The 20,984-nt window shown below is 37.7% G+C and overlaps 1 protein-coding gene across 2 annotated transcripts in view; it reads right to left on the reverse strand.

The window, feature by feature from the left end:
* The window catches only part of brwd3 (bromodomain and WD repeat domain containing 3), a 31,679-nt gene that overhangs the window by 2,853 nt on the left and 7,842 nt on the right, over positions 1-20,984 (reverse strand). For both annotated transcript variants that reach the window (XM_052105068.1, XM_052105076.1), the window contains 24 exons: positions 20,698-20,851; positions 20,440-20,574; positions 20,131-20,259; positions 19,810-20,035; positions 16,608-16,742; positions 16,199-16,379; positions 14,430-14,523; positions 14,179-14,349; positions 13,916-13,992; positions 13,209-13,413; positions 13,037-13,135; positions 11,729-11,836; positions 11,476-11,600; positions 11,286-11,368; positions 11,047-11,158; positions 10,686-10,747; positions 10,438-10,593; positions 9,005-9,125; positions 8,761-8,886; positions 8,567-8,642; positions 8,028-8,078; positions 5,090-5,233; positions 1,098-1,250; positions 78-226 (listed from right to left, as the gene is read on the reverse strand). In XM_052105068.1, coding sequence (XP_051961028.1) covers positions 78-226; positions 1,098-1,250; positions 5,090-5,233; positions 8,028-8,078; positions 8,567-8,642; positions 8,761-8,886; positions 9,005-9,125; positions 10,438-10,593; positions 10,686-10,747; positions 11,047-11,158; positions 11,286-11,368; positions 11,476-11,600; positions 11,729-11,836; positions 13,037-13,135; positions 13,209-13,413; positions 13,916-13,992; positions 14,179-14,349; positions 14,430-14,523; positions 16,199-16,379; positions 16,608-16,742; positions 19,810-20,035; positions 20,131-20,259; positions 20,440-20,574; positions 20,698-20,851 — 3,072 coding nt within the window. The remainder of the gene's footprint in view (positions 1-77; positions 227-1,097; positions 1,251-5,089; positions 5,234-8,027; positions 8,079-8,566; positions 8,643-8,760; positions 8,887-9,004; positions 9,126-10,437; positions 10,594-10,685; positions 10,748-11,046; positions 11,159-11,285; positions 11,369-11,475; positions 11,601-11,728; positions 11,837-13,036; positions 13,136-13,208; positions 13,414-13,915; positions 13,993-14,178; positions 14,350-14,429; positions 14,524-16,198; positions 16,380-16,607; positions 16,743-19,809; positions 20,036-20,130; positions 20,260-20,439; positions 20,575-20,697; positions 20,852-20,984) is intronic.

Genomic DNA, 20,984 nt, shown 5'->3' on the forward strand with positions numbered 1-20,984 from the left:
TTTTATTATCTAGTGGCGCGAATGAGAGAGCGTGTGTGAGTGCTCTGTATTATGAATTGATAGTGTATTTGTGTTACCTGCTGGGAAGTGAGCTCTGTAACCTCTTGCTGTAACTCAGTCTCTGTTGACTCCTGCGCTGATTCTGGACAGCAGATTTATAATCTGAGATTATGGTAATGATCTGATTTTCAAAGAATGCCGACAGACTCAGAGTCATACTGTAGATCTAAACAACAACAAACACAGACATCAGAGTCAAAAAATAGATTAACTGTACACTGTTTATGTAACACACAAAACAAAATAGTTCCGTAAAAGGAAGACTACGTCCACATTCATCCGGATAAATTTGAAAAAGTCATTATTGTTTTTAAAACGCTCTCCTTCCACACTATTTTTCTAAAGTGTTTTCCAGCGTTAAAAGTTTCTAGTCCACACTGAACCGTATCAAAAATCCCCCTAAATCCCCTTACTGTGCATGCATGCAAAAAAAAATTACGGTCTGAAATGCAATTGTCCTCGTGTTACGTCGCCGGACAGCAATGCAATTAAACTAGCCATCGCTTTTAAAAGAATGCAGTGAGAAGGATGTTCAAAGTAACATTTATCTTTAACAACACAATCAAGGTGAATAGCAGGGACAATAACACCGCTACAACATGGGCCGCCATCTTGACTGTTTTAGGTGAATGGATCACATGACTGCATCACATGACAACAAATACGTAACTATTTGAAACATCTCAGTTTCCCCTGTCCACAATACAACGTAAATATGCCATTTTAAAATGTATCCATGTGGGAGAGCGTTTTCCAAAAGCTCAGTTTTTGCTGTCAAAAATGCTGTCTCAGTGTGTGTGCGGAAGGCCAAAACTTTGAGAAAAGATGCGTTTTTCAAACAAACAAACCGAATACTGCAAATTTTGAAGAGTGAAAATGTAAATGTTTTTCTGAAGGTGCATTCCCACACACAACTTTGAAACCAAAAGTCAATACATATGCATGCACTAAGAAAATAAATATGCCTTATTTTGTGAAAAACATGTAACATGTAACACGTCATTGGTCTGGGTTACCACAGAGGGTTCTGGTCTTACTCGAGACTTTTTGTTGGGCGTGTAAGCTTTGGAATTACTGAAGATAAGCCGCACATCTTTGGCAAACTCCATGGGATTCTCGTAGTTCCCACCTAGCAGAGTCTCAGAGACTGTCCCCAAATCCATAGGAGTGTCAATAATGTCCCGATAATCCTGAGATGAGAGAAGGATATTAGATCTTAATAGCTTTCAACATGTGGATCCAAATACACTGCCTGGACCGAAAAAATTTCATTCCATGATGGCACAGGCATATTCCAGTACGACAATACCAAGATTCATTAGGCTCAAATTGTGAAAGAGAGGTTCAGGTTACTGTAAAGTCTTCTCCAGAATATCCCAAAGACTTTCAATGGGGTTAAGGTCAGGAATCTGAGCCTGATGAATCTTGGCATTGCCATCATCAATACAAGATCTTGGCCAAAATATTATGCAACTCAGGATGAAAATAAATGTTGTGACGTTGCATACGGTTGTCAAACCAATGCCAAGACGAATGCATGCCAAAATCAAAGCTGAAGGCAGTTCAACGATATATTAAGAGTATGCAACTTTTTTTTTTTGGCCAGGCAGTGTAAGACATGACAGACCCCACAAAGCAGACAAAGAGTGAGGGAGAGAGGACAGGAATGAGAGAGCAGGATAGAGACAAAGATTAGAAACAGTTCAAAGATGAAAGATAAATGAATAATTTATTTTTTTTAAAAATTGAAAGGTGAAGTATGTAATTACTGCGCTACTTGTGGCACCAAACGGAATTATTAAATAAAGTATGTTTTCAAACATTTGCCAACACCCTTAAGACTTATTTAGCCCTTAAGCACACTCTAATTCCCTTTGAACAAATAGGCCCATTAGGGTTGCCACGGTGGACAGTGTTACTCGGTACAAGGAACAACACCGTTGTGAAATTTTATACCAGGTAAAAGGGAGAAACATTATGAATGGCACTTCCAATATCAATACAACAGTCTAATGAATAGAATAACCTTAAAGGAGTTTGCGACCCATGATAAGTGAACCTAAATAACGCATTGAAAGTCAGATGTTTTTTACCAATGTATCAAATTACACAGGTAGCAAAGTACGGGCACTGACAGAAGACGTTTAATTGCAGGCAACGAATATAACATGGTGCACGGTGGGTAACTGTAAGTCTTGAATTCGGAATGACACAAGAAATGCTGTTAGACACTATTACATTTTTAAACACAGATGACAGAAAAGCTATGCGCGTTGGTTCGGAGGCGTGAAGTCTCGTGGAACACACATATGTAAAGGTTTCTCAATCTTTCTTTGTTTCAGTCTTCTGATTTTTTTTTTTTTTTACAAGAATAGTATCGTCTATGAGAAAGCTGCAAATGACCTCAGACCATCTCAGCTCAGGAGGTGCTTTGAGTTCAGTCCGCTTTATTTCCACGGAGCAGTTTGTTGTGAGCGCAACTCACCTGTAAGGTCACTTTATCTAAAGCCTATACATCTGTGATTAAATCATAAAAAAAACATCTTCACCTTGAACCATGATTTATATTCCAGTGATTATCATCATCATTATAATTATCATGTTTACATTTATAATTGTTTTTAGATCTTAATTTGTAATTAGTAATTTTCCGCCTTTTGCCATAAATGGATACTTGTGTGATGGTAAATGGAAAGGTGGTTATATTAGATTTTTTTTTTATTACCACTTCATTATTTTAATTGCTTTTGAAGTGAAATTTGAATTCAGAAATGTCTTTTAAGTTTTTTGTTTTTTAAATATATTAATTTAATTTTAAATGCAAAATCACTAAAGCAAGAATATTGACAATGGGTTGATGATGTAATTGGATATTGTGATTTTTTGTGTGGATATCGTGAACATTTCTTGCATATCACCCAGCCCTAGGAGGGACATTTTTTATTTATTTTACCCTTCCAAAGCAGCTAAACTGGGTTCTGGGATGAAAGGTAATAAAACAAACATTAAACCCGCAACTACCCAAAAAAAAGTGATGTATTTGCCCCGACAATAAAATACCCGACCGGTAGCCCATGATGGAGAGAATGCATGGATGAAGTAGGTTCGTTGCCAAAGAGATGTTGCTCTTCACAACTATCGAAAAGCCATCTTTCAAAAAGTTGAATAACACACATTTTATTTGCATTTCGTTTTCATTTGAATTTTTAGTTAAAATAAATAAAAAATAAAGTTAAAATTTGAAATCAAGCTGCCTTGCTTTATTGTGTAGGCTATTGCTTAACAAAAATTACCACTTAGCGTCCAACCAGCGTTAATACCGGTATTAGTTGGTTGGAACTTAAACACCACACCAGTTTGAAAATTATGATATTGTGGCAAGACTATAGGCCATACAAAAAATAGCTGATAAACGATTAACGTAGTATTAAACAAGACTACTATAACATACATATACACACCTGACAGAAAGCCTGGCAGAGCAATTGGGTCGTCCGTTAACGATGGATTGAACGGCAGGTGGGTGAGCGGGGGATTCAGCATAAGGTAGGATGGTTCTTCTAGTAACTTGTAAGCGCAACGATAGATATTCTGAGTAAATTCCAAATTTATCTGAAGCTCAACAGTAATGAGCTAACTTGTGTGGCAATACCTTGTGTAGCTTACCTCTCGAGAAGCATCTTGGCAAGTTTGGCGTCTCCATCAAACCCCAGAAATTCCCTCAATGTTCTCCACCTTGTAAATGCAAGGCCAATGTTCACTCTGGGTTTACTCCATTCTGTCTTTGTGTCTTTTTTTTTCTTTTCCTCCCCTTTATCTCCCAATTTGGAATGCCCAATACCCAATGCGCTTAAAGTCTTCGTGGTGGTGACTCGCCTCAATCCGGGTGGTGGAGGAGACATCAATCCGCACATCTTATAACATGGCTTGTTGAGTGCATTACGCTTCACGCTATTCTCCGTGGCATCCACGCACAACTCACCAAGCGCCCCACCGAGAGTTAACCACATTATAGTGGCCACGAGGTGGTTACACCATGTGACTCTACCCTCCCTAGCAACTGGACCAATTTGGTTGCTTAGAAGAACTGGCTGGAGTCACTCAGCACACCCTGAATTTGAACCCTTGACTCCAGGGGTGGTAGTCAGCGTCTTCACTTGCTGAGCTACGCAGGTACCCTGTCTTTGTGTCTTTTAGCAAGTCTTTGCTAAAGAATTTTGGTGAAGCTACATTTATTTTCCTCTGTACACTTCTGCCATGGATGTTTATATTCCCCCATCTAAATGGCTTACTACAAGTAAGTAAATCCAAGATCATGCTATAGGTTGACCTAGAAAGGGATAGGTGGGGCAGAGTTGGTCCCTCAAAATATAAACATCAATGTTTTGATCGTGTTTATACTTTTTGGGGAGGTAAACCCATGAATGGCTTACAAATAGTTGGTAATGAACAATAAACTGGGATAGTAGATCATATTTTGACATTAAAAATAAAATTACATACTTCACCTTAACAGAAAATGGAACAACTCGCTTTTAATTTCTTCAGAGTGGAAATGTAATTTTTAAATGCTGGTAATTGGTTAATAACATCATTAATCTGTTTAAAAAAAATTTTTTTTTAATGAAACCAAAGACCTAAGAAATATGTAATGTAAACTTTCAGATTTACACCACTTCCTTTAGAAGTGAAGTTCTTCTGTCCAGTGCTGACAGTGATGACAGATTCTATACCAAGATGGCTATGCTGTGGTAAGATATCTTATCTATAAAACATCAGTCATCCTCATTCTTGTGACTGATTTAAAATATTTTTTATTTCACTTTGAAGTTTAACAGTACAGTACACTTTCATTTTTAAAAAGAAACATACTTTTATTTCATTCAAACCGGTTTCTGTTTGGAAAAGAGGCCACTGATTGCCAGCATGTAAAAATACTGTTTCTGCTCAGAACAAACCAACACAAAAAATACTTAGTTTCTAATCCCTAAATAAGAGGTATAGGAAGAAGAAGAAAAAAGCAAGCTACCGGGTACACGAAGAGGTCGACAGGCCGTCGGAATGGCTCAGAGTCTGGGCTTGCCATCAATCTCCTTACAAGCTCCTTGCATTGTCCACGCCATGCATTTATATCCAGCAATACACCCCGCTTCTGCGGCAAATGATTGGATCTCTGAAAATGGTGGGAAGTTTCAGAGACCAAACCAGCTACTGCAAGACATTAATAATAAGTAGATGCCTCTGCTTTGTCTTAGATTAGATTTGAACAGAGATGTGGGTGCTTTGGTCCCAGCAAAATAATGACAGGATCCTGTTAAAGGAATATTTTACCCAAAAATGACACCCTCTAATTTCATTCCAGAACCATACTTACTTTCTTCCATGCAACACAAAAGAATTTTGCTAAATGTTCATGTTACTCTTTCTAGCATAGCTTTTGGGCGGCTGTGGCTCAGTTGGTAGAGCGGGTTGGCCATTAATCGCAGGGTTGGTGGTTCGAATCCCGGCCCACATGACTCCTCATGCCGAAGTGTCCTTGGGCTGACACTGGGACACTGAACCCCAAGTTGCTCCCAATGGCAGGCTAGCACCTTGCATGGCAGCTCTGCTGCCACTGGTGTATGAATGTGTGTGTGTGAATGGGTCAACATGGTGTGAATCTGTCCAAACTCTTGAATAGCCCATCAGATATATGTACAGTGGGTACGGAAAGTATTCAGACCCCCTTAAATTTTTCACTCTTTGTTATATTGCAGCCATTTGCTAAAATCATTTAAGTTCATTTTTTTTCCTCATTATTGTACACACAGCACCCCATATTGACAGAAAAACACAGAATTGTTGACATTTTTGCACATTTATTAAAAAAGAAAAACTGAAATATCACATGGTCCCATTTTAGCAAACGACTGCAATATAACAAAGAGTGAAAAATTTAAGGGGGTCTGAATACTTTCCGTACCCACTGTATGTAATGATGATAGTATTTACAGGAAAAAAATAACAGTTTTTCCTGCAGTGCCAGCGTTTAGACGCCTTTAAGCAAATGCATTTTAGTGATCTACTTCGGCGCACAATGATAAAAGGGGTGAACAAAACTTTATGACTTGTCTCTGAAGGACTTATGATGCTAAATTTGGATATATCTCTGGTGAATGTGATGGTGAACACTCATGGTGTTTGTTAATTGAAAATCACAGTGACAACAGAACTGATCTATATCAGAAAATCTAACTGTTACACTCTTTATGCTAAGAATAATTACTAAAAGGGATAGTTGACCCAAAAATGTAAATTTTTTTCATTATTTCCTCACCCTCATGCCATCTAAGATGTATCTGACTTTATTTCTTCTGCAGAACAACATTTAGATTTGTACAAGTATATCTCTGCTCTGTTGGTCCATACAATAAAAATGAATGGTGGCAAGAACTTTAAAGCTACAAAAAGCACATCATAATCCATAAGACTCCAGTGGTTAAATCCATATATTCTGTAGTGATATTAAAGGTGTGGGTGAGAAACAGATCCATATTTTATACAATAAGTTATACACATCTGGGATGGCATGAAGGCGAGTAAATTATGAGAGAATTTACATTTGTAGGCGAACTTCCCATTTACTAACATACTTATATTCTTATTCTTTAAATTAATATGTAAAAAATAATAATAAAAAATGTATACATACATATCATACCTAGTTTTTTGGAGCAACAGCATCCGTCCCCATTTATGTTCTATTGCGGGGCTACTCAACTTCGGATGCTGTTGCTCCAAAAAAATAAAAAATAAATAAAAGTCATAAAAGTAGTCCAGAAGATTTAAGTGCTATATTCCAAGTCTTCTGAAGCTAAATTAAACTAAATTTAATTTCAGAAAATCTTCCCTTCCGGTATTGCTCTCAATATTTTACACTTCTGCATATTCAAACTTGCCATGTTGTGTTAGGTTACAAAACACACAAAAACCAATGCAGTCTGATGTAAATTATGTCAAACTTGATACAATGCATCTTTGTGGCATATTTAAATATGCCATATTTATACAAATTAGAGTGTAGAGCTTTGGGGGAGGGAAATATTTTCAAAAAGTAACTTTCTGTCTGTTCCTTACAATAAGCTATCATGTGGCTTCAAAAGACTTGGAAAATAGTGCAAATATTATACACAAATCATACTTTTAAGGTGCTGGAAAACATCCATCTCGATTCAAAATAATTAAACAGAAAAGAGCAGTGTGAAGATTTAGAATACATTTCCTTTTCTGTTCCATGTAAAAAATAAAGTTTGGAACAGCATTGAGTGCGAGTAAATAATGACAGAATCACTAATCTATAATATAGAACTGGATTGCTGATGTCATCATATAATAGAAGCCACTACGCTGCTGAATGCTACCAGCATAACTATAAGATAGTGTGATATGGTGTAAGGCTGTACTAAGCCCTTACCCTACCCCCAAACCCTAACCTAAAACTATGTGATTATAGCGTTGGTAGCACATCCTGATAGGTAGCATATATTTTCAGGACATGCCATATTTGCATGCCCAAACATTCCATTATTGAGTTAATAGAAAAAAAATCTCATTTCAAACAGTAAACATTAGTCATTCAACCACCACTTGTATATTTGAATGCTGCCTGTAAAACCTTACCACTTCCTACGCATGTAATTGTTAGTTTATACAGAGTCTGGAAATTTCCTGCTTCTTGAAAGCCTGAGCGACTACATCTATATTACAAAGTAGCTCTAACTAACTACATTGGTGAACAACTAATGTTCACAACTAACGACATAATGCAGGCAGTTAACTGTTGCGTCAACAATCCAGTTCTATGCATCTAAAACTTTACTGATAAATTTTTTGTTACAGCCCCTTAAACAGGCAATCATGTTTGTTCATCTGAACTAAAATGAACTCTCTCTAAATGTTTTGTAAAAGATGTGCTTGAATTATCTCACCCTCTGACCAGTGGAGGTACCGGGAGTGTCTGAGTCCACATCCACCATCTCCTACAAATCAAACATTAAAGACTTCACATTCCATCCATCGGATGAGACGTTAAACAGAGATCCTGACTTTCTGTGGGCATTAAAAATCCAAGGACACTTCTCGAAAAGAGTAGGGGTGTAACCCCAGTGCCCTGACCAAATTCCCCCATTGGCCCTTATCAATCATTAATTGTCTCTATAACTCTACTCTCTCCTCTCCACCAACAGGTGGTAAGTGGCGAGCGTACTAGCGCCCTATGCCTGCTGCCTCTTCCAGGTGTTTGCTGCACACTAGTGGTGGTTGAGAAGGGTCCTCTGTTCACGGTGTTAATTTTTTTGAGTTTAGTGTCAGAAAAGTGCTATATAAATGTAACGTTTGTTATGTTTATTCATTCATCTGCTTAAAGACACACTTCTAACATAATAAATAATTTACACACATTCATACAAAAACATTCCTGACACAACACTCCAGAAACAGTGTCTAACACACAGAGTCCCAGGCTCACCTCTTCCTCTGCTGCACTGCTGAATTCTGTCTTCATCTTATTGTACAGATCCAAGATATCAGTACAGCTCTGATCCCTACAGAACACACACACTTTAATAAAGAAAAGGGACATATGGACACTGGGCCCAGCAGGCGAACAGGAAGGATCATGACACAGATATAAATAGTGTGTGATTGACACTATATTCTCACCTGATGAAACGCAGCAGGACGTCAGTAACTGTTTTGGCTGCTGTGACGATGGGGCTCTGTGGCTCATTAAATGTTTGAGCATTGTGTTCAATGTAACGCACCTCCCACATAAGCGCTGAGATCCGCCTACAAACATACAAACAAAAACAGAGCGAGAGTTTGCGAAAGAACTGTGTGTGTTTGCAGAAAAGGTGTACACATTTTTGTATCTGATAGTGCTGCGGTCAGTTTGAAGTGTGTTCACCTATAGAAGCGGTGTAATAATCGTGTTCTGATAGTGCCAAGGTCAGTGGGATAGGCCACAACTGTGCAGTATAGCGGATACGCACTCAGATCTACAGGACAGGAAAATGCCTTTGCCACATCTGTAAATGAAAAAAAAGTGTATAAATAACAAAAGGTATGAAAGGCAGTGCTATAGTGAGAATATAGTCACAGCTAAAGCATGTTATTAGGTATGTTGCTCAGTGGGTAAAAATCATAAATCTTATTGCTTTCATAAAACTACAACTAATTTCAAATGTTAAAACAAATGTCAAATTTTAAATAAATATTCCAGGTTCAATACATTTAAAAAAAACTTTACAGTTCAAATAATGCACGAGTATTAACAGAAGAATTGGGGTCATGAAGTGCTTTTTTAAATAATTGTATTATCTTCCCTGAGGTCCAATTATAATGTTATAAAAGTTTTTTTTGCACCAGAACAGTCACAATTTAGTATATGATCACATAATATATGATCATTTTCCACCTTGTTTTTGGCCCTCTATCTGAAATGCTCGGTTTTGGCCCAAGCACCTGCTTAAAACTTTAACGTAAACACCCACTGTTATGATTGGCAAACATCATGCAACCCCTCAGAATCGAATGAACCTCAACATTATAAAACAAAATTACAGGGTTTAAACATATTGCACATTCAACACATTGCATCTGAATATATTCAACTGTTCATCTCAATCACAACTTTTAACACTCAACCCCATAAACTATCAAACAGTCATCACATTTGAAATATTCATGAATTAAATGGTTTACTTACATTTTTAAGTGTTTTTAACTGCCCCATTCTTCAATAACAGTTCCTTGCAAAGCTTAAATCGTATTTTGTTCACATGCAATCCATGCTGACATGAACCTATAAATGCTCTTTTTAGACTGGGGAGGGTTTTGAGTTCTGAAATTTACAGTATGTTTTTAATAGTACACTTACCTCTTATATGTCTAAATATCAATGAAAATGTGATTCTCCATTTCATGACCCTTTTAATATAAGTGCTTTTATAAAAAGATAAGCTTCACATTTCTACCCTTAAACCCTGCAAAACTTGGCACAAATGCTGTCAATTTAGCTTAATTATTATTAAACCCAGAATATTCCTTTAACAAAAATGAACAGAAATGTCATCATTCCACTAGAGGATATATTATTGGATATATGTGTTCTCTATGGGTGCGGTGCAATGATATATAGTTGCTTGGCTGAAAAACAAAAGTATTGATCAATTATGCATTGAACTGTACAGACCAAATATGTATTGCCCAAACAAATATAAGCCAAGTCAAACAAATACAAGAATGCATAAATGTAATAACAAAAGTCTGATATATATTAAACCTGTGCACCTGAAACTAGTTTTGGGTGGTTTGTGTATGTTTTTTTTCCCCTCATACCGAGTGTTAGCAGCTGATCTATGGCCATGATGACTCTCTCACACTCAACATCTCTTGTGTGTAGCCCCCACTCTCCCTCCTGTGGGGTGTACAGCAGGGACTGAAGTTCATCCTCTGTTACTGGAACACTGTCCCCAACTTCCTCTGGCACTGGAGCTGTGGGTGGGGAATCGCAGCATCAGAAATGACTGAATTTGATTAGCTGTTTTAGTGTTAGAACTCATGGAGTGAGAAAAGTATGTCAGTACCTTCTTCAGGAATGGGCTCCATATCCCATGGACTCATCTTCTCTCTCTCTCCATTATCCCACCTGTAAGACAACACACACAATGTATAATGATTCAACACAACCAAGATCCTTTACACCTTGTATTAACATCCAATTCGGCCAATAACAAGTGGATAATCCTAAATAAAGGTGTTGAACACTGTTGTGACCAAATCACCTTTGACGAAAGATAATATCAGGTGTAAAAAAAAAAAAGGCCAAAGAAACACACTTTGTGGTTTATGATTCACAAATAAACAGAGTCACTGCCTGGTGAGAGAGGCTTTGAGTGTACCAAGTAACTCTTTGCACTCTATAAGAGCAGCGATCAAATTTGGTACCTGACAGCATAGCACTGGAAAAGGCTGTCTGGATATTCATTTTGAAATGGTTGTTGACTCTCCACCAAACCAAACCACCAGGCATCATCGATGATGCTCCTGAAACGCTGACCTGCGCACACGCACACACACACTTCTGTGAGCAACTGTTCTTCTGTTATGAAATGCTAAAATGACTTCATATCACACATCGTACAAATGCAAACATTGCTCTTAAGCGATACTTAAAGCATACATACCAGTTTGCCAGTTATGTTTTTTGGCCTCATTATAAAATTTCTGTAGCACCAGAAAGTCAATGACATCAGGCATGTCATGATACCTAGAGAGAAACATAGATATACAATATAATGTCAGTGTAACTGTCCCATCAAAGCAGAAAATATATTGTACCAAAACAAAGAAAGATGAGAACATGAGCATTTATACTTCAAGCTGAAGGATTCGTTGGTTATTTTCCCTGAGGTGGGATCCAGGAAGGCCAGTTTGAGGCAGCACAGAGTGGGTGGACCAACCTCATATTTAATACCCACAACCTTCACAGACTCCTGATCCTGAAGCAAGAACACAAAAATAACATATTTTGTCAATTTTTTTACTGCATAACAGGTCAACCACAAGATATACAGATTCAATTATACAAAACAGGAACTGGTGACCTGGAAGGAAATAAGCTACTTACCCTGAGTTCCAGGCGGTTCCAAGGCTGTTTCTGAGGGTTGATGCTGTAGACTTTGGCACGACGTACGGCTCGAACATAAGCTTGATGGCCCTGACAGAAGTATATCAGCTATAGAGGGAGAGAAATTACTTGTATATGTATAGATCAGAGTTCTCACACCCTTTGACCACCTTGTGATTACTGGGTAAGGACTTTAAAAAAAATAAGAAATATATCTTGACTCTCGAAAATGAAATCTTGAACATGAAATTAGCAGAGCAAAGAAAAATGTATTTGCTATAAAATTTCCATGACTTTTCCAGTCCTGAAAATCACAATTTTAAAATTCCATGGTATCTATTAGAGCAGTAACCCTGATAGATGCATGCTTGTTTGACTGAAGGCCCCAGTATACGTCATACGAAATCGAAGGAGGAAAGGGTGTGATGTAATTTCAAACAAAATCTGACCAAAATAACAGTGTTTTTTGAGTTTGTTTCTGTGGTTTGAGCAATCAGGTAAACTTTGTACTGGCTGCTAATCGCCTTCTTACTGCCACTGGTTCACATCATCGTTAGGTGTGACCTGGAGCTCCACCTACTTTGAAGCCGTACCATTTATGTTGTTCAGTCAGTTAAGATTAGTCAATATAAACACAGTGGTGTGCAATGTTACCTACATCTGTACGATCATTCTCGTAGAGACAATTATCAAGAACATGTCATGTGATTTAATTAGTCTACAAAAACAATCCAATTTTCTCATTCTCTTGAGTGCCCATTCACACGGTTTTGATATGCTGCTTCATGCATCGTCTTCTGTTGAAAGCTCTTATCATTCTTGTCTCTGTATTCAGCCTATTAACTCTTTTATACACTCATCTTTGCAGTAGTATCAGTATCATAAATGATAGAGTGTAACCAGTGCATATTATGGCAGTGTATAGCGTGCCGTGTTAGCGTCATGAAATGCAGAAAGTAAACATGAGAAATTACACAGTATCTATTGCATATAGATTACTTTAAATCATCATTGAGTGATTCAAATTACTGATCTCATGTAAATTCTACTCACATAATGAGATATAGTCATCGATTGAACACATTTTAAATGTTGTTTTTAGCCATTTTATAGTCAATGTTTTAGATGTAGTCTAGTTCATCCTTCTATTTAAATGCTCCTCTCAACACCTTCACCGGCAGCATGGCCGGTGTCTGAATGTTCGCATACAGTTACCGTTGCACAGCTGCTTCAAACTTCTTTTTGGCTCTGAGCAAAGAATGAAGAAGAAGTTCGTCATAAGTATACCGATGCCATAAGGGGACTCACCTCATCTCCCATTTGAGGTACAAAGGGTGATCGTCTTGGAATTGTGACCCTGACCCAAGAGGGTGGCAACCATTCCTCTAACTCTCCATCAGGCACAGACTAAACACATGTTGCATGTTAATACAAAATAAAAATTATATTTTAGATGAATGATAGATGGCTGGGTACTCACCCTCAGTTGTGTCTGTTTAGGTTTATTTTTCTTGTCAGACCGTTTACTTCTTCTCGCTCCCTCCCCTTCTCCCTGTTCCATCCCCTCCTCCTCATCTGAGGTGCTGTTCCCAGTGATGCGTGCCAATCTTCTGGTTGTTCGCTTGGGAGGCTGGAGGTTGATACCTGCATCTGCTGTCCAATCAGAATACTCGCTAGAAGAGTCACTGTAAAACATGTTTTAACAAAAAAAACAAAAAACATTCATCATTCAGCAATGATTACAATCACTTTCAGAAATGTAAAATATACATATATAAATTCCTTTTTACATCTCATTGTCTAGTTTCATATACATGCTATGTTTTGAATTGTGTAATTTCTGTGCCACTAGCATCACAGTACAGAGTTATGAAAACTGATGACTTAACAGCCAATCACTCGCTCGGTCTTCCAATGGTTGGACAAACAGAAATTCCTGCCCCAAATTCACAGCATTGGTTAAGCCAATTTGGATATGTAAGGCTGGTTTGGATGCTCAAACAAACAGAGCGATGTTTTATAAGCACCATAAGATTTACACTTTCAGGCTTATATTTGTCTCTGCATATTAAACTGGGATAGAAGATATTGTAATGTCAGAAAAATTACACACTTCACAATTAAGATTTCACCTGCATTAATTAAACTTTTTATGTTGTGAAATACTCGGTTTAACAGAAACTGAACCTGGAGCTGCTTTCATTCTTCCACTGAGCTTCACCATCAGATGACAAATCACTGTTCTCATTCTGGTCCTCCTCCTGCTGAATATACAAACACAAATACACACAAAATATATACACACATATATATATATATATATATATATATATATATATATATATATATATATATATATATTTTTTTACTTTAAAAGCCAGGTTAAAAATAAACCCAGTAACATCTTTTTCTTGAAAGAGATGAGCTGAGTTTAAGACTGTCATTCTTACCTCTGCGTCGCTGTCAGACTCGACCAGGCTGTCCCCATCATTTGTGTACAAGAGCATATTTGTGCTCGGTCTCCTGTCTTGAGTTGAGCGGGTCTGATATGCATGTCTCCGTTGCTGAGACTTCTGCTGAGTTCTCCGTAATGTGCGAACACACTCACTCACTGATTCACTCTACACAGAGAAAGAAAGAGAGGGTTATACTGTGATCATGTAGTTACTATCTTTGTAAATGTATGTGTATTTAAACTCACTCTTGTTGTGGTGGGTGCAGGTTTTCGCCTCCTGTTTTTGTTATAGAGAGACCGTTCCACCTCTCCTTTAGCTAGCCTGCAGTCCTCCATCACTCTAAATATACACAAACACATAGCATCAATGGAAGGGTTAGCGGTATTTGAAAAAATAAAAAGCCCAGATTCACTATTCACTTTAATTATATAGCAAAAAGTGGTGCGAAGACTTCTAAAAATGTTTCCTTAAATGCTCCACGTAAGAAAGAAGGTTTTATGTGTTTGGTGTGACATAGGGTGAGAAAATAAATGTAAATAACATTAAGTAATATTACACTATGAACCTTTTTTGTTAAAAAATAACTAAATGTTATTAATGAGAGAGTGCCACAAAAATCCATCATCCAAACCATGTATTTACTTTAACCAAATAAACTTTGATAAACCTATAATGATGATATTATATTATAAATATTTTAGAGATGTCGGGACAGATTTTGTGGGAAATTGCATATATACGTAATTCGCTCGTGCATGTCGACATCATATCCATACACAGAGAAAATAAGCTCCAGCTACTGTAGCATGTTTCAAATTTATTAATTTATTTCAAAACATCAATGTTTCCAACAAGTCAAAACAACAGCATAAGATATGGCACATATGTTTTCGGATATCCGTCTTTTCCTTTCTTTAGTAATTTATTTGTCCATTCCCTCTGATAAGAAGTCCTGTATCCTTGAGTACACCGGTGCCTCAAACCACATTCATCCACGCAGAGGAGCAAAGCCGAAGCACAACCAAAATAATGTCCTTCCACAAGATGCATGCAGTTTTATATTTAAACTACTAGATGACCAAAAGTTACATAGTGTAGCTTTAAGTAAATTACAGAATTTTCATGATATTATTTTGTGTGAACAATTCCATTAACCCAAGGGTGTTCCATTACAGGATGGTACTTATTTTGTTATTTTAAAGAAATAGTTCACACAAACATTTTAATTCTCTAATTATTCACTTACCATGATGCCATCCCAGATGTGTATGACTGTCTTTCTACAGCAGAACACATATGAAGATTTTTAGAAGATAGAGCTCTCTCAGGTCCTTATAATGGAAATACATGGGTGCCAGCACTTTGACGGTCCAAAAGTCACACATAGGCAGCATAAAAGTTATCCATCCAGTCCTTCAATTAATGTGTCTGAAGCTAATTGATAGGTTAATTTAAGAAACAAGTCGATAATTCAAAAGTTTTTAAATTTAAATCGGTGCTTCCATCCAGGGCTCTAATGCAGTTTGAAATGGCTGAACTCTCGCATCAGCTGTTGGCAGGAAGCAATTTTTTAAAGTTATTAACGTTTTAATTATAAGATTTATTTTTTACACAAACGTACTGATTTGGTTCAGAAGACATTCATTGATCGTCTGGAGTCGTGTGGATTACTTATTTGCTGCCTAAATGACTTTTGGACCGCCAAAGTGCTGGCACCCGTGTACTTCCATTATAAGGACCTGACAGAGCTCTATCTTCTTTGGAAAATTTTCATTTGTGTTCTGCTGAAGACATACACATCTGGGATGGCATTAAGTAAGTGAATAATGAGAGAATTTTCATTTTTTGGTGAACTATTCCTTTAAGACAGCACTGTTTTATTCAGACATTGTGTGATTTCATACAGTTCAATGATTTGATACAGTTCAAGGAATCAGACCCCTTTGGCGCCTCCGTAAAATAGCTAGGTCACCACTTACAGTCAGAAAATATTTTTTTTTTATAGAACTTTTACCTCAAAATGCCAGACTGGACTTCATTAACCACCACACGGCGGCTCCATGCCAGCAAGTCTCGCTCAGTGGCAATCTGACTGCGGGGAGCATTGTTGTGCATCTGCCGCACGCCCTCCACTTGTCCACTACGCCGCAGACCGACATTAGGGGGTGACAAAGGACCACCTGCCACCTCGGCACCTACGGATAAATAAAAATGCTAATGTTACAACCTCTAAATAAACAGCTCTTATAAACATCAACCTCTAAACTAACAGATGGCAAATATTGCAAATAAAGATCAATATTATAGCAAAAGAGTTACAAGATAATATACTGTACTGGTATTTTACGATAAGAATTCAGTTTTTTCCAGACAACTTAAAATACTTTATAAACCTTGTCATGTTAACTGAGGATCATTTTCACCTGCAGAATTTCCTGAGTTGACTTGTTCATCTTGCTGGTACTGGAGCTGCCTGATGAGATCATCTAATGGGCTTTCTTCCTGAGAATCTTCTGCTGTCTGCTGGCCAATCACCTGCTCGACCACTTCTCCGTCACCTAGGAAACAATAAACAGGTCTCTCCTCAACATTCTGATAACAAGCTAAAATGGACAAAGTGAAGACTAAAGTCTAGTTAATAAAGGATGGCTAAAGTCAGAGGTTGCGCTCGGAAAAAAAAATATTCTGTCTTAAGAATGGATTTATCCATCCAAAATGTGTTCATTTTACAAGTACAATGACTACCTTTAGGTGCATCCATTACAATTACATTACACCTTAGCCAAAGAATGAATCAAGAATGTGAAATGTCAGAATAATAGTAGAGAGAATGATTCATTTCAGCTTTTATTTCATTCAACACATTCCCAGTGGGTCAGAAGTTTACATTCACTTTGTTAGTATTTGGTAGCATTACCTTTCAATTGTTTAAATTGGGTCTAAAGTTTTGGGTGGCCTTCCACAATCTTCTCACAATAATTTGTTGGAATTTTGGCCCATTCATCCAGACAGAACTGGTGTAACTGAGTCAGGTTTGGAGGCCTCCTTGTTCGCACACGTTTTTTCATTTCTGCCCACAAATTTCTGCCCACAAAGCCCTGACCTCAATCAGATTGAGGTCAGGGCTTTGTGATGGCCACTCCAATACCTTGACTTTGTTGTCCTTAAGCCATTTTGCCACAACTTTGGAGGTATGCTAGAGGTCATTGTCTATGTGGAAGACCCATTTGCGACCGAGCTTTAACTTGCTGGCTGATGTCTTCAGATTTTGCTTCAATGTATCCACATAAATTTCCTTTCTCATGATGCCATCCATTTTGTGAAGTGCACCAGTCCCTCCTGCAGCAAAACACCCCCACAACATGATGCTGCCACCCCTTAAAATACATCCAGAGTACACCTCCAATTGACTCCAATTAGCCAATCAGAAGCTAAATTAGGCTAAACATAATTTTCTGGAATTTTCTAAGCTGCTTAACGGCACAGTTAACTTAGTGTATGTAAATTTCTGACCCACTGGAATTGTGATATAATCAATTAAAAGTTAAACAATCTGTCTGTAAATAATTTTTGGAATGGCTACTTGTGTCATGCACAAAGTAGATGTCCTAAACGACTGGCCAAATCTATCGTTTGCTAATATGAAATCTGTGGAGTGGTTAAAAAATATGTTTTAATAACTTCAACCTAAGTGTATTTAAACATCTGACTTCAACTGTATATGATATATTTTTTGACTCCCCATGCTTGAGCCTGGTGAAAACAAGGAGTTCTTTGTGTAAAGTTCTACCGGTCAATTAACCGCTGCACTTAGTTATTTATTTTTTTAGCCGGTTAAAGCGCATACATACATCCACAATTTCACAGAACTTTCAGTGAGCCAGATATCAACATAAATGTCACAAATGAGAAGAGCTCTGAAGTTAAATCCACTAAAATAAAAGAGAAGTATAATTGGCAGAAATTATGCTTTGCTTTTTTGCGCTTCTTTATCAGGCATTAAGACGCTGACATAATGATTGATGTATTTAGTCATTATATTAGAGACCCTCTTCTCGATATCTGAAGAGATGCATATTACCAGGTGTAAATGGTGCCCGTTTATACGCATCTTAACGCGACACAGCGGGAGTGTGTGTGTGGGAGAGAGAATGAGAAGTCAAAGCTGATATACTACAGTAGGTTATTCTTTTCTTGTTTCTTTTTTATTCATCAAAATGTAGGACAGCATATGGAATTATCCGTCAATGTTTTAAAAAAAATTGGTAAATGACATGACAGAGTAGTTTCGGTTAATGCAATACCAGACATGTTGGGTTAAGTGATTGTTTGTGCCCCACCAAAAATAAAGAGCCATTAGTAAAAGTATAATTGGCAGAATCGTGCCACTTTTTTGCACTTTCTTTTTGTTATACTTTTTTATCATGCAGTAACACACTGATGAAATGATTGATGTATACAGTCATGAAATCAGAGACTCTCTCCTTGAAATCTGACCACAATAAGTCAAAAGAGATGCATATTACCAGTTATAAATGGCAATAGTGCCTGTTAATACATATCTTAATGCTAAGCAGTAAACACATAGTGAGAGATAGTGAAGTCAAAACTGATGCACTAGGTTAAAATTATTTTATTATTTCTTTTTTATCGTTTTGTTTTCTTTTTTTTAATGATGTACAGCATTTTTGGTCCTGGGTAGCTCAGCAAGTAAAGACACTGAATACCACCCCTGGAGTCAAGAGTTCAAATTCAGGGTGTGCTGAGTGACTCCAGCAATGTGTCCTAAGCAACCAAATTGGCCCGGTTGCTAGGGAGGGTAGAGTTACATGGGGTAACCTTCTCATGGTTGCTATAATGTGGTTCTCGCACTCGGTGGGGCGTGTGGCAAGTTGTGCGTGGATGCTGCGGAAAATAGAATGAAGCCTCCACTTGCACTACATCTCTGCAGTAACGCACTCAACAAGCCACGTGATAAAATGCGTGGATTGATGGACTCAGACATGGAGGTAACTGAGATTCGTCCTCTGCCACCCGGATTGAGGCACTATGCCACTACGAGGACATAAGAGCGCTTAGGGAATTTTTTTTTTTTATAAAAATAAAACATTGATGGACAGCATTTGAAATTATGTATCAATATAAAATAAAAAATAAAAAAAATCAGTAAATGATGGAGAAATTTCAGTTAAAGCAACCCCTGGCTTCACGTGACATGACAGAAAATATAAAGAGCTGCTCATTTAAAAGGATCCTTCAATTTATCTCCGTAATCCCACTGTTATTGGACATCTACCTCACAGAATAAATTAATCATGGCTGGCTGTAAAAAGGAATTTTGTTTTTTTTCAATGGTATAAGTAATTGTAAGCTGCTGCTGCTGCTAAATAGTGCATCCAAGCTGAAAAACTACTGTCATATTAGCCAGTGTAAAATTTAGTGAAAAATTGGTATCGAAAAATTCATTACTGTAATTGTGTCATCATGACATAAAACACTTTCAAACTAAATAAATGTGTTATATAACTAGCTGTGTGAAGTTTATATTACTATTGCAGCTATGAAGTTATGAGTTATATAATTTACTGTTAACCATATCATCTTATCGATATTTTAAACATGTACCATTAGCCATGTAGCCGAGCTGTGGCACAAGCTGCTCCTCTTTGCAGTTTTCTCTGCCTGGCACCAGCCGCTGGAAACGAGGAGAGTGGGGGTTCCCATCCACATCCACCAGGAAAGGCGGAGGCATGAGATGGGGTGCCTGCTGCGTCTGCTCATCTAGAACAAAATTATTGGAGTCCCGGATCAACGGCCGGAAATCCGTATGAAAGAACATTTGGTCTGGAATCTGAAAGAAGAGAGTAGATTTGGAATATAAATGACAGCTGTTTCAATCAACTGCTGAAAAATGTCAACTGATCTCACACAGACAAACAAACATACCTTTTCATAAGGTTCGCTGCACCCAAAGCCAAAGATGAGCAGATGGCCATGAGAGTCTGTGCAGGCGAAGTGCTGCCCATCAACTGAAAATTTACAGTCAAACACTGCACCATGACCCTGTCCCTCAATCTAAGAATGAGAGAGAGAGAGAGAGAAACATTGAAAGAGAAAAAGGTAAACAATAACAAAAATAATTCTCTCACCACAAAGACCGTAGCCAATACACTTTTCAATCCTATCCTCCAACCCTTTTATATAAATCAATGACCTCTTGTAAATCGAAAGGGTGGATTAGTCATGTCTTCTCACCATGTTGAAAAAGTTTCTGATCTTGTGCCCTTCGCTGAGGTCCCAGATGTAAATGTTACCGTCATGCCCGGCTGATAACAAGATCCTTGAGTCAAAGGGGTGCGTTTCCAAAACAAACACCTCATCATCATGACCCTATGGACAGAGAAACATTTGCATGCATGATTCTCACAAAACAGATAATAGCTCAGGCCACACCCCCTCAGAATCAGCCAATTAAAACTAAACACTGATGAAGAGGCTCTTCCTCACACCTACCGACAGCACATGAAGTAACTGGCCGTTTTCTGAGTTCCAGACTTTGAGGAGGCAGTTTGAAACAGCTGTGATGACTGAACGATCACAGCGGTCCCACGCTACCATGGTCACCACCAACTTGGTTGATTTATCATCACCTGATACCACAGTGTTCCTGTAAACAACACATTTTTCCACAGAGATGTTAAAAACATAGCACAATGAAATTAAGGCTTTCCACGAACACATTTAAGTGTTAAAAACATTGGATTTCGCCCAACCTGTGCTTGAGAACACAAAGCTGACTG

This window comes from Xyrauchen texanus, chromosome 3, assembly GCF_025860055.1.
Source record: "Xyrauchen texanus isolate HMW12.3.18 chromosome 3, RBS_HiC_50CHRs, whole genome shotgun sequence".
NCBI lineage: Eukaryota > Metazoa > Chordata > Actinopteri > Cypriniformes > Catostomidae > Xyrauchen > Xyrauchen texanus.